Source organism: Salvelinus fontinalis, chromosome 9 (assembly GCF_029448725.1).
Source record: "Salvelinus fontinalis isolate EN_2023a chromosome 9, ASM2944872v1, whole genome shotgun sequence".
NCBI lineage: Eukaryota > Metazoa > Chordata > Actinopteri > Salmoniformes > Salmonidae > Salvelinus > Salvelinus fontinalis.
Window position 1 is genome coordinate 50,612,084 of NC_074673.1, and position 13,553 is coordinate 50,625,636.

The window sequence follows — 13,553 nt, forward strand, 5'->3', positions numbered from 1 at the left end:
TGGTCCAATCAAGTTGAGAACGAATGCCAGAGGCGGGGCTTACTTGCGTACGAGCCAATCAGTGCCAAGTAAGTAAAACTTGCCTGGGCTTGTTCAGTCGAGTGTTCGGGACGGGTGGACGTGTCAGCAGAGGTACTGTATGCTATCTATGCTTTAGGTAATTTATGTAATAATTCGGTAGCATAATATTTTGGTTAGTCAATGTCATAGAGCTAAGCAATTATCTTAATATGTTATTTTTCGACATTTTGATTTCATTTGATTTTGCCACGTTGTTAACACGCGGTCCGGAACACGGACAGATGTGACATTTAGACACATTGTCTTTGGCATCATTTCTACTCTTTAGTCACTAATTTGTTTTCTCAATTGAGGTAGCTAGTTATAGCTATTGTGACATAACTAAACTTATATAGCTATTGTGACAACTAAACTCATATAGTCTTTTCCTTCGTTTTTGCCAATGAAATAAATAAAAGGTGTGTTGCAGATGTGATACTACATGGAAAGAGCGATGTCTGAAGCATGGACTTCAATTGGAAGTAAAACCCATCGCAATTATTGGGGACTTATCAACAAGTACAGATATTTATCCCGGAAAGCCATGTTCCTCAGTGCAGTGGAGAACGCCAGAGCACGGAAGAAGCACCAAAAGAAGAATAACATCTCCAGTAAGAGAAAAAGGATAGAGGAAAACAATAAAACGCCGGACACTATCCAAAGAGTAAAAAATATAAAATTAACTGCGAGACACACGTGTCTAGAAGTTGATAGCGCTCTAATAACCACAGACTCATGGACTCATGTTGCTAAATTTGGACTGCCATTGCCTCCTACAGTAGAGGGTTTACCGATAGCTGCTTCTGGGGACAACCGTGTAGCCAACCAGCAGACTTCAGAAGGCAAAAAGCTGCTTGGGGCCGCTCTGAGTGAACTATGGGAGGTGGACAGTGGATTCTCGTCTGAGGCCAGCCCTTCTGCTAGCGGACGCAGTTCTCCCTGCCTCACCATGTCTCCGACCACGGTGGTGGCAATGGACTGCGAGATGGTTGGTACAGGGCTGGCCGGGCGCACTAGTGAATTGGCACGCTGCAGCTTGATAGATTACCATGGCAATGTTCTGTACGATAAGTACATCCGTCCGTGCCAGGCTGTGACCGACTACAGGACCCGTTGGAGTGGCATCCAGAGGCACCATTTACAGAACGCTCTGCCCTTCCCCAAGGCTAGGACAGAGGTAAGAAGAGAACTAGCCCCTATTCATCACACGATTGTCTGCTACTCTTTGGCCTTTTTAATAGTATTATTTCCTTTGTGACTTCTGGACCAAAGATTACAGTAGTCTATATGCTAAAAATACCCAACTGGACCTAGCCAGGGTCACAAAGGAAAGTAGATGTGCAATTGAAGCTGTTTATGATTTATTTAATACTTTGATTATTCCTATTTGTCTTGTATGTGTGTTCCTGTTGATAATGGCCACCAATACTATGTCTGCTTTCCTGGTCCAGATACTAGGAATACTGGATGGGAAAGTGGTGATCGGCCACGCTCTATACAACGACTTCCAGGCCTTGGATTTCAACCACCCAGGTCACATGATCAGGGACACAAGTGGTATGCGTCTGCTCAGGCGACTGGCTGGCTTCCCCACAAAGCGCTGCGTCTCACTCAAGATCCTGGCCAACAGCCTCCTAAACAGGAAAATACAGGTGAGCGCTCCTCTCTGTCATCTCTAACCAGAGATGGCTAGGTGTGTTTGGTGACCATGTTTTTGAACGCGTCTGAGGTTAGGGATCTGAATAGATCGATGGGTATCTTAATAGTGTTGGGTTGGTCATTGGCGTTAACGTTTGTCATTTTGAGTCTGATGTCAAGTGGTCTTTGTCTTGTCCCTGACAGGTTGGAAGGAGGGGCCACAGTTCAGTGGAGGATGCTCTGGCTTCCTTGGACCTGTATAAACTCGTGGAGGGGGAGTGGGAACAGGACATGCGAGAGAGAATGACGGACCGAGACACAGGCACTCTCCCAGATCCCGCTACCTCAAACCACTACATGCAGGACCAGTACTGGCCAGAGGACTTGACCGATGATGGCCATTGAGAGAAGCCTGTATAGGAGGGTTGACGGGGTAGAGGTAGGCCAGGGGGTTCTAAGTCAAGTGATCCAAGTTTGGCAAGCATGGCAGTATGGTTTAGTCAATATCAAGCTGCTCTTCTGACTGGCTATTAACTGAAGTTCATGGGAAAAGAGGTGATATTAAATGAACCTGATTGGCTGATGTTGCACACATCCATGCCGGGAGCCACAGTTTCCACGGGGGATAAGGTCATGGCAACACATCAAGTCGCTCAATGTCCAGAATGGCGTCAAGAAAGGGAGTGAACTGGGAAAGGAGGGGGGTAAATGCAATAACAAGGGATTTACTTGAATGCATTGCAGCCGTATGTCTTTGTGTATGTAGAGCATGTTTGACTTAACATGTAGATAAAGTGGTAAATTGGATACGAAACACATGCTTCTTTTACTACTTGGATAATTAGAACAATGGCTGGAAGTCTATGGGTATCTGCTAGCAGCCCTTGTGATAACACTAGTTAAGATTGGTTTGCAAAACTACCTCTTAACTTCCTTCATACTGGACACAGACACACTTTTTAACCATTAGTTCATCGATCTCTGGAAGTAGATAACGGGCCTCTGCGGCAAAATCCTGAGGTATCCCTTTAACTCACCATTTCAGCTTTCTTGCATGAAATTACACCAGTATCTCCTGGTGAGTGGTCCTTTGCCCCTTCAGTCACCTAATAGTGAACCGTACTGCCAACTTGATGTTTTATGCTGCTGTTCTATGAAGACCCTGCTGTGCCTGTGCCCTAATTGGGTGTCAATATATTGGATTAAAATAATTTACGAAAATGTGTACTGTCTTAACTATAGGTTGACCGATTATGATTTTTCAACGCCAATACCGATTATTGGAGGCCCAAAAAAAAGCCGATACCGATTAATCGGACAATTTTTATTTATTTGTAATGACAATTGCACCAATACTGAATGAACACTTATTAACTTAATATAATACATCAATAAAATCTATTTAGCCTCAAATAAAGAAATATGTTCAATTTGGTTTAAATAATGCAAAAACAAAGTGTTGGAGAAGAAAGTAAAAGTGCAATATGTGCCATGTAAAAGTTTAAGTTCCTTGCTCAGAACATGAGAACATACGAAAGCTGGTGGTTCCTTTTAACATGAGTCTTCAATATTCCCAGTTAAGAAGTTTTAAGTTGTAGTTATTATAGGAATTATGATTCGTTGACTATTTCTCTTTATACCATTTGTATTTCATATACCTTTTGGATGTTCTCATAGGCACTTTATTATTGCCAGTGTAACAGTATAGCTTCTGCCCGTCTCCTCGCCCCAGGAACACATTGACGACAGCCGCCCTCGAAGCATCGTTGCCCATCGCTCCACAAAAGCTGCGGCCCTTGCAGAGCAAGGGGAACACCTACTTCAAGGTCTTAGCGCGAGTGACGTCACCGATTTGAAACGCTATTAGCTAGCCATTTCACATCGGTTACATCAGCCTAATCTCGGGAGTTGATAGGCTTGAAGTCATGAACAGCTCAATGCTTGAAGAGCTGCTGGCAAACGCACGAAAGTGCTGTTTGAATGAATGTGTACGAGCCTGCTGCTGCCTACCACCGCTCAGACTGCTCTATCAAATATCAAATCATAGACTTAATTATAATATAACACACAGAAATACGAGCCTTGGGTCATTAATATGGTCAAATTCGGAAACTAATTTCGAAAACAAAATGTTTATTCTTTCAGTGAAATACGGAACCGTATTTTATCTAACGGGTGGCATCCCAAAGTCTACATATTGCTGTTACATTGTACAATCTTCAATGTTATGTCATAATTATGTACAAATCTGGAAAATTAATTTAGGTATTTGTTAGGAATAAATGGTTTTCACACAGTTCGCAACAAGCCAGGCGGCCCGAACTGCTGCATATACTTTGACTGATTGCACGGAACGCAAGAGAGGTGTCACAATATCCCTAGTTAAAAGAAATTCATGTTAGCAGGCAATATTAACTAAATATGCAGGTTTAAAATATATATACTTGTGTATTGATTTTAAAGAAAGGCATTGATGTTTATGGTTAGGTACATTCATGCAACGACAGTGCTTTTTTAAACTTCTTATGGCTGGGGGCAGTATTGAGTAGCTTGGATGAATAAGGTGCCCAGAGTAAACTGCCTGCTACTCATGCCCAGTTGCTAATATATGCATATTATTAGTAGATTTGGATAGAAAACACTCTGAAGTTTTTAAACTGTTTGAATGATGTCTGAGTATAACAACTCATATGGCAGGCAAAAATCTGAAAAAATCCAACCGGGAAGTGGGAAATCTGAGGTTTGTAGGTTACAACTCTTTGCCTATCGAATATACAGTGGGATATTGGTCATATTGCACTTCCTAAGGCTTCCACTAGATATCAACAGTCTTTAGAACCTTGTTTGATGCTTCTACTGTGAAGGAGGGGGGAATGAGGGCTCTTTGAGTCAGTGGTCTGGCAGAGTGCCATTAGCTGACCATGCACGTTCACGTGAGAGAGTTAACTTGCATTCCATTGCATTTCTGAATACAAAGGAGTTCTCCGGTTGGAACATTATTGAAGATTTATGTTAAAAACATCCTAAAGATTGATTCTATACTTCGTTTGACATGTTTCTACGAACTGTAATATGACTTTTCGTCTGAACTTTTGCCTGGACCTGCCCGCGCGTCGTGAGTTTGGATTGTGTACTGAACGCGCAAACAAAAACGGGGTATTTGGACATAAATTATGGACTTTATGGAACAAATCAAACATTTATTGTGGAACTGGGATTCCTGGGAGTGCATTCTGATGAAGATCATCAAAGGTAAGTGAATATTTATAATGCTATTCTGACATCTGTTGACTCCACAACATGGCGGAAATCTTTATGGTTGTTTTGGGCTCTGTACTCAGATTATAGCATGGTGTGCTTTTACCGTAAAGTTTTTTTGAAAGCTGACAACGGTTGCATTAAGGAGAGATTTAGCTAAAGTTCCATGTATAATCTTTTATCAATGTTTATTATGAGTATTTCTATACATTGATGTGGCTGTCTGCAAAATCACAGGATGTTTTGGAAGCAAAACATTACTGAACATAACGCGCCAATGTAAACAGATTTTTGGATATAAATATGAACTTTATCGAACAAAACATACATGTATTGCGTAACATGAAGTCCTATGAGTGTCATCTGATGAAGATCATCGAAGGTTAGTGATTAATTTGATCTCTAATGATGCTTTTTGTGACTCCTTTCTTTGGCTGAAAAAATGGCTGTGTTTTTGTGAATAGGTGCTGACCTAACATAATGATATGTTGTGCTTTCGTTGTAAAGCCTTTTTGAAATCCGACACTGGTGGGATTAACAAGTTTATCTTTAAAATGGTGTAAAATACTTGTATGTCTGAGGAATTTTAATTATGAGATTTCTGTTGTTTTGAATTTGGCGCCCTGCACTTTTACTGGCTGTTATCATATCGACCCCGTTAACGGGATCCCAGCCATAAGAAGTGAACTAGTTAAATAAAGGTGTAAAAAAAAAAAAAAACGTCCACAATCGGTGTCCAAAATGCCGATTACCGATTGTTATGAAAACTTGAAATCGGCCCTAATTAATCGGCCATTCCAATTAATCGGTCGACCTCTAGTCTTAACTGGACTTCAAAATAGATGTGCTAATGCATTGCACGAACATGGAATTTCACCTTTTTTCTAAATGTTTCAGATGAAACGCAGTGTTAAAATGATCTGAATCTGTCTTTTTTTGCCTTGAATATGAGCAACTAGTTCGTTTTCTCCACTAGGTGGGAGTGCAATCTTGGAACAAAGTCAGTTTAGCTTTCGATCTCGTTTCAGAGTCGTCTGTGATGTCAAATGTACAGCAAGTCCTCTGGTCTTCCATATAATCATCAAAACTTAGATAACCCTTCACCATTATAAATCAACATGCCACCTTAATTTTTATATTTTTGATAAATTACATAAAAAAGTGCAAGTGCTACCTTTTTGTCACTGGTGTTACCTATATTTTAGATGACAAATCAAATTTGATTAGTCACAGGTGTTCACCTTACAGTGAAATGCTTACACACGAGCCCCTAACCAACAATTCAGTTAAAAAAATATGGATAAGAATAAGAAATGAAAGTAACAAGTAATTAAAGAGCAGCAGTAAAATAACAATAGCGAGACTATATACAGGGGGTTAACGGTACACAGTCAATGGCACCGGTTAGTTGAGGTAATAAACAAAGCAAAAAAAGAAACGTCCTCTCACTGTCAACTGCGTTTATTTTCAGCAAACTTAAAATGTGTAAATATTTGTATGAACATAAGAAATAGAGAAAATGTATCACTAACCTTTGATGAACTTCATCAGATGACACTCATAGGACTTCATGTTACACAATAAATATATGTTTTGTTCGATAAGTTCATATTTATATCCAAAAATCTTAGTTTACATTGGCGCGTTATGTTCAGTAATGTTTTGCCTCCAAAACATCCGGTGATTTTGCAGAGAGCCACATCAATTTACAGAAATACTCATAATAAACATTGATAAAAGATAGAAGTATTATACATGGAAGTTTAGATAAACTTCTCCTTAATGCAACCGCTGTGTCAGATTTCAAAAAAACTTTGCGGAAAAAGCACACCATGATATAATCTGAGTACAGCGCTCAGAGCCCAAACAAGCCATACAGATATCCGCCATGTTGTGGAGTCATTAGAAGTCAGAAATAGTATTATAAATATTCACTTACCTTTGATGATATTCATCAGAATGCACTCCCAGGAATCCCAGTTCCACAATAAATGTTTGTTTTGTTCGATAACGTCCATAATTTATGTCCAAATATCTCCTTTTTGTTCGCACGTTTAATTCCAAAATCCAAATTGATGACGCGCAGGTCAGAGTCAAAAAAATCCATTACAGTTCGTAGAAACATGTCAAACGATGTATAGAATCAATCTTTAGGATGTTTTTAACATAAATCTTCAATAATGTTTCAACCTGAGAATTCCTTTGTCTTCAGAAATGCGATGGCATTCAGGTCGCTCACACGGGAGCGCGCGTGGTCAGCTCATGCCAGACACCTGACTCAAAGAGCTCTCCTTCCCTCATTCTTCACAGTAGAAGCATAAAACAAGGTTCTAAAGACTGTTGACATCTAGTGGAAGCCTTAGGAAGTGCAATATGAAAGACACTATATTGGATAGACAAATCTACAAACCTCAGATTTCCCACTTCCTGGTTGGATTTTTTCTCAGGTTTTTGCCTGCCATATGAGTTATGTTATACTCACAGACATCATTCAAACAGGTTTAGAAACTTCAGAGTGTTTTCTATCCAAATATACCAATAATATGCATATCTTAGTTTCTGGGACTGAGTAGCAGGCAGTTTACTCTGGGCACCTTATTCATCCAAGCTACTCAATACTGCCCCCAGCCATAAGAAGTTAATGACCGTTCCACAGGTGCATGTTCATTATTTGTTTGTGGTTCATTGAACAAGCATGGGAAAGTGTTTAAACCCTTTACAATGAAGATCTGTGAAGTTATTTGAATTTTTACGAATTATCTTTGAAAGACAGGGTCCTGAAAAAGGGACGTATCTTTTTTTGCTGAGTTTGTAGTTAGAGTTATTAAAGTGACTATGTATAGATTATAACAGAGAGTAGCAGCGGTGTGGGAGGAGGGGCAATGCAAATAGTCTGGGTAGCCATTTGATTAGGTGTTCAGGAGTCTCATGGCTTGGGGGTAGAAGCTGTTTAGAAGCCTCTTGGACCTAGACTGGCGCTCCGGTACCGCTTGCCGTGCGGTAGCAGAGAGAACAGTCTATGACTAGGGTGGCTGGAGTCTTTGACAATTTTTAGAGCTTTCCTCTGACACCACTTGGTATAGAGGTCCTGGATGGCAGGAAGCTTGGCCCCATTGATGTACTGAGCCGTTTGCACTACCCTCTGTAGTGCCTTGCGGTTGGAGGCCGAGCAGTTGCCATACCAGGCAGTGATGCAACCAGTCAGGATGCTCTCGATGGTGCAGCTTTAGAACCTTTTGAGGATCTGAGGACCCATGCCAAATCTTTTCAGTCTCCTGAGGGGGAATAGGTTTTGGCATGCCCTCTTCACGACTGTCTTGTTGTGCTTGGACCATGTTAGTTTGTTGGGGATGTAGACACCAAGGAACTTGAAGCTCTCGACCTGCTCCACTGCAGCCCCGTCGATGAGAATGGGGGCGTGCTCTGTCCTCTTTTTCCTGAAGTCCACAATCATCTCCTTTGTCTTGATCACGTTGAGGGAGAGGCCTACCACTGTTGTGTCATCGGCAAGCTTAATGGTGTTGGAGTCGTGCCTGGCCGTGCAGTCATGAGTGAACAGGGAGTACAGGAGGGGACTGAGCACGCATCCCCGGGGGGCCCCCGTGTTGAGGATCAGAGTGGCGGATGTGTTGTTACCTACCCTTACCACCTGGGGATGGCCCGTCAGGAAGTCCAGGATCCAGTAGCAGAGGGAGGTGTTTAGTCCCAGGGTCCTTAGCTTAGTGATGAGCTTTGAGGGCACTATGGTGTTAAACGCTGAGCTGTAGTCAATGACTAGCATTCTCACATAGGTGTTCCTTTTGTCCAGGTGAGAAAGGGCAGTGTGGAGTGCAATAGAGATTGCATCATCTGTGGATCTGTTGGGGCGGTATGCAAATTGGAGTGGGTCTATGGTTTCTGGGATGATGGTGTTGATGTGAGCCATGACCAGCCTTTCAAAGCACTTCATGGATACAGACGTGACTGCTACGGGTCGGCAGTCATTTAGGCAGGTTACCTTAGTGTTCTTGGGCACAGGCACTATGGTGGTCTGCTTGAAACATGTTGGTATTACAGACTCGGACAGGGAGAGGTTGAAAATGTCAGTGAAGACACTTGCCAGTTGGTCAGCGCATGCTCGCAGTACACGTCCTGGTAATCCGTCTTGCCCTGCGGCTTTGCGAATGTTGACCTGTTCAAAGTTCTTACTCACATCAGCTGCAGAGAGCGTGATCACAGTCTTCCGGAACAGCTGGTGCTCTCATGCATGTTTCAGTGTTATTTGCCTCGAAGTGAGCATAAAAGTAGTTTAGCTCGTCTGGTAGGCTCGTGTCACTGGACAGCTCTCGGCTGTTCTTCCCTTTGTAGTCTGTAATGGTTTGCAAGCCCTGCCACATCCGACGAGCGTCAGAGCCGGTGTAGTACGATTCGATCTTAGTCCTGTATTGACGCTTTGCCTGTTTGGTGGTTCGTCGGAGGGCATAGCGGGATTTCTTATAAGCTTCCGGGTTAGAGTCCCGCTCCTTGAAAGCGGCAGCTCTAGCCTTTAGCTCAGTGCGGATGTTGCCTGTAATCCATGGCTTCTGGTTGGGGTATATACGTACGATCACTGTGGGGACGACATCATCGATGCACTTATTTATGAAGCCAAGGACGGGTCTACTCCTCAATGCCATCGGAGGAATTTGATTTGGTGCATTGTGAACTAGGCTTTCCTGAATGTAAAAGGTCAATTCTAATATTATGACATTGTTTTGATTAGTAATAATTTGCTTTTAACCGGTATGTGTAAAGTTCTATTGTGCAACATTTTGATATTTCTACCACGTGTTTTGTGTTATAACTGAGGTTGAGTCATCAAAATTGGATTAAAATGCTTACTAATGAATGCAGCAACATTTGGGTAGATACAAATAAACATGTATGAAAATTGGCTACTCTGATGCCAGAACACCAATATGACATGCAGTAACACCAGTGACGGAATGTGAAACCAATGACATAACTTACGTTCATTTCATACAATTTTGATCAATTTAGTAATCGTTTTTATTACAAATCATTTTATACCATATGAACATTAAAATGAAGGTTATTGGTCAAAGATGAAGCCTATTGATTAAAATGTCTTTCCTACCACAACATTGTCATACAAACATAAAACGTGTCTATTAGAGCTACAGAACAATTGAAAACACAACAATGAATGTAGACGAAGACTTAAGTTTTCCCAAACGCACTGAGAAACATTTAGTATGCAGTAAAACACGTTCATGGAATAGGCCTATTTCCTCTGTATTTTCCTGTACTAATTATTTCCCATTCTAACTTTCACTTGAGAATTGTTTGTCTTTAGAAGAGTTTGTCCATATGTTTGTCTTTGACATGTTATTGGGTCACATCCATCTGTTATCATCGCCGAGCCATTCCCCATTTCTTTCTAGCCACGGATGGCTTCTTCTCTGGTAATCAGTTCACATCTGCCACTTTCACACATTCAGGTGCTCCTCCAAGTACTTCCAGATACCGTGTGGTCAATCTGAGCTGATCTTTTGGCAGCGGCTTTGGCATCAGACACACACTCTGGTCATCCTCATACCAGTTAATATCATCTCTTGGGCTTGGCCAGAAGAACTTGTTGACTCCATTCCTGTGGATGCACTTAACTCTTGACGTTTTGTTCTTCGACTTCCAGTATGGTTGCTCATCGTAGTTCACAATGCACTAAATCAAATCTTATTGATCACATACACATGGTTAGCAGATGTTAATGCGAGTGAAGCGAAATGCTTGTGTTTCTAGTTCTGACAGTGCTGTAATATCTAACAAGTAATCTAACAATTCCCCAACAACTACCTGATACACAAATCTAAAGGGGTGAATGAGAATATGTAAATATAAGCATATGGATGAGCGATGGCCGAGCGGCATAGGCAAGGTGCGATAGATGGCATAAAATACAGTATATACATGTGATATGAGTAGTGTAAGATATGTAAATAATTATTGAAGTGGCATTGTTTAAAGTGACTAGTGATCCATTTATTAAAGTTGCTAGTGATTGGGTCTCAATGTAGGCAGCAGCCTCTCTGAGTTAGTGATTGCTGTTTTTCAGTCTCTCGGTCCCAGCTTTGATGCATCTGTACTGACCTCGCCTTCTGGATGGTAGCGATGTGAACAGGCAGTGGCTCGGGTGGTTGTTGTCCTTGATTATCTTTTTGGCCTTCCTGTGACATCAGGTGTTGTAGGTGTCATGGAGGGCAGGTAGTTTGCCCCTAGTGATGCGTTGTGCAGACCGTACCACCCTCTAGAGAGCCTTGCGGTTGAGGGCGGTGCAGTTGCCGTACCAGGCTGTGATACAGCCCGACAGGATGCTCTCGATTGTGCATCTGTAAAAATTTGTCAGAATTTTGGATGACAAGACAAATTTCTTCAGCCTCCTGAGGTTGAAGAGGCACTGTTGCGCCTTCTTCAGCACACTGTCTGTGTGGGTGGACCATTTCAGTTTGTCCGTGATGTGTACGCCGATGAACTTAAAACTTTCCATCTTCGCCACTGCTGTCCCGTCGATGTGGATGGGGGATGCTCCCTCTGCTGTTTCCTGAAGTCCACAATCATCTCCTTTGTTTTATTGACGTTGGGTGAGAGGTTGTTTTCCTGACACCACACTCCGAGTGCCCTCGCCTCCTCCCTGGGTGCTCCAGACGGAGTGGGGGGTTCACTAAAGAGGTAAGCTGACCTCTTGGTCCACCTCGGGAAAGACATAATGCATACGATGTCTTTCTATCAATGACTGGAACTCTGAAGCATACCTGCATGTGAAGTTTTCACATCAAGCAGTCATTGGTCAGGTTCTCTCTCAAGGTCCGGTAGCTGTGGTACTGCCATCGGATGTTGAACAGATGGCTCCTAAATTTAAAGAGCCTATCCTGGAACTGGATCTCCAGCTCTTCTTCGGTTATGGCTGTATCCTTCTTCACAGTGATTAAGCTACTTTTCTCTTGTTCTTCATTTGCTCCATCTTCTCCAGACACCCCTGGGTGAGCAACACCTCTTCGTTGGATTGCTGTCTAGCCGGTGGCGCAGTGGCATCTTCACATTCGCCATAGGTGCATGCCTTTGAATTTTTACAAACTGTGCTATCTGCAATCTCCTTGAGGTTGCTGGTCTGTGAAAGACCAAGTTTGTGCATTTTATCTGCCATAAACTGCAAGTTCTCATGAGTCTTACACTGGCAAGTTTCTCAGTCTCTCTCCTGCGGTGTCACCACCCAAAAGGGTCTCTCTTTGCAGAAGAAGGGGTCATCACTGTCTCTCCTACTCTCAACATTTCTCTGTGTTTTTGTCCCTGTCTGTCCCGACATTGCTTTCGCTACTGTCTTTTTCTTCTTTCTGTGAGATCATTCGCTTTCTTTTTTGACTCTCTAAATCCTTTAAATAAGTAAGTCGTTTTTTTCAAGATAGGCTTCTCTCTGGTCCGGGTCAGCATCCCTGCACTGTCTGTAGAGTCTTAGCTTTTCAGCAGTACATACTTTTTTAATTGCCATAACTATCAAAAGGAAAGCCATATTATGTTACAAATTACAATATTGAAATGTTGTAAAACCTTACGTTGATATAAAAAGTTAGCAGTGTTATTGTCACTGGTGTTACTGGAGTGTCACGGGTGTTACCAGCAGGAACAGTAACACAAGTAACATAACATCAGTGAAGAATCTGCTGACAAGATGGCATATCTAAAATGGGGGCCACAGTAGTGCAAACCACACTTTTTAAATTGTAAATAAATCACTTAATAATGTGATTGGATCAATTATTTCAATCATATTTCCTTTCCCCATACTATAAACTGTATAACACCAGTGACGGGTTTAAAGGCTTTGCATTAAATGACCAAATTAATCATCAAATTGCTAACATGGTGTTTTTTAAATTAAGGGTAACATCAGTGACATGAAATTGAGGGACAGGTAATATAAATGATTTATAATATTTAGTTGATATGTTTATGTAATTCCTTAACAGCTATAATACTTTACTTTGTATTATGACATTTAAATATTTTGACTCAAAATATGTCACTAATCCATGTTTCCTGGCTCAAGGTGCTGACCATGTTCTACAATAGAAATATATAATTAGCAATGTTACTTGTGTTACATGTTTATTAAACACTTAAATTACAACAAAAACATATTTGGTGTCATTATCAGATTTTTGGGGTGTTTTTCCCTGGTTAATGCGAGGGACAGGAAAGCTACCATTTCCATAGAAGCACCCAGATGGGGGATGCGGTCAGGGCTCTGTGCAGGCCAGTCAAGTTCTTCCACACCAATCTCTTTGTGCATGGGGGCATTGTCATGCTGAAACAGGAAAGGGTCTTCCCCAAACTGTTGCCACAAAGTTGGAAGCACAGAATCCCCTAGTGTCATTTTATGCTGTAGCTTTAAGATTTCCCTGGAAATAAGGAGCCTCGCCCAAACCATGAAAGACAGGCCCAGACCATTATTCCTCCTCCACCAAACTTTACAGTTGGCACTATACATTCGGGCAGGGAGCGTTCTCCTTGTATCCGCCAAACTCAGATTCGTCTGTTGGACTGCAAGTAGGTGAAGCGTG

The 13,553-nt window shown here is 41.8% G+C and overlaps 1 protein-coding gene across 3 annotated transcripts; it reads left to right on the forward strand.

The window, feature by feature from the left end:
* The first annotated feature begins 35 nt into the window (after window positions 1-35).
* Window positions 36-2,919, forward strand: LOC129862797 (apoptosis-enhancing nuclease-like). 3 transcript variants are annotated; one of them, XM_055934774.1, is made up of 4 exons: window positions 36-132; window positions 491-1,237; window positions 1,512-1,712; window positions 1,903-2,919. In XM_055934774.1, the coding sequence occupies exons 2-4, from the start codon at window positions 503-505 to the stop codon at window positions 2,101-2,103; spliced, it is 1,137 nt and encodes a 378-aa protein (XP_055790749.1). In that variant the 5' UTR covers window positions 36-132; window positions 491-502; the 3' UTR covers window positions 2,104-2,919. The 3 variants fall into 3 exon arrangements, with proteins under 3 accessions (XP_055790749.1, XP_055790751.1, XP_055790752.1); XM_055934776.1 differs by having other exon boundaries at window positions 75-132; window positions 480-1,237; XM_055934777.1 differs by having other exon boundaries at window positions 92-157.
* The last annotated feature ends 10,634 nt before the right edge of the window (window positions 2,920-13,553 follow it).

Bases quoted from the DNA above. Each gene is read 5' to 3' on its own strand.
- LOC129862797 (XM_055934774.1), top strand. From the start codon at position 503: ATGGAAAGAGCGATGTCTGAAGCATGGACTTCAATTGGAAGTAAAACC. The intron at 1,238-1,511 runs GTAAGAAGAGAA...TTCCTGGTCCAG, and splicing joins TCCCCAAGGCTAGGACAGAG to ATACTAGGAATACTGGATGG. The intron at 1,713-1,902 runs GTGAGCGCTCCT...TGTCCCTGACAG, and splicing joins TCCTAAACAGGAAAATACAG to GTTGGAAGGAGGGGCCACAG.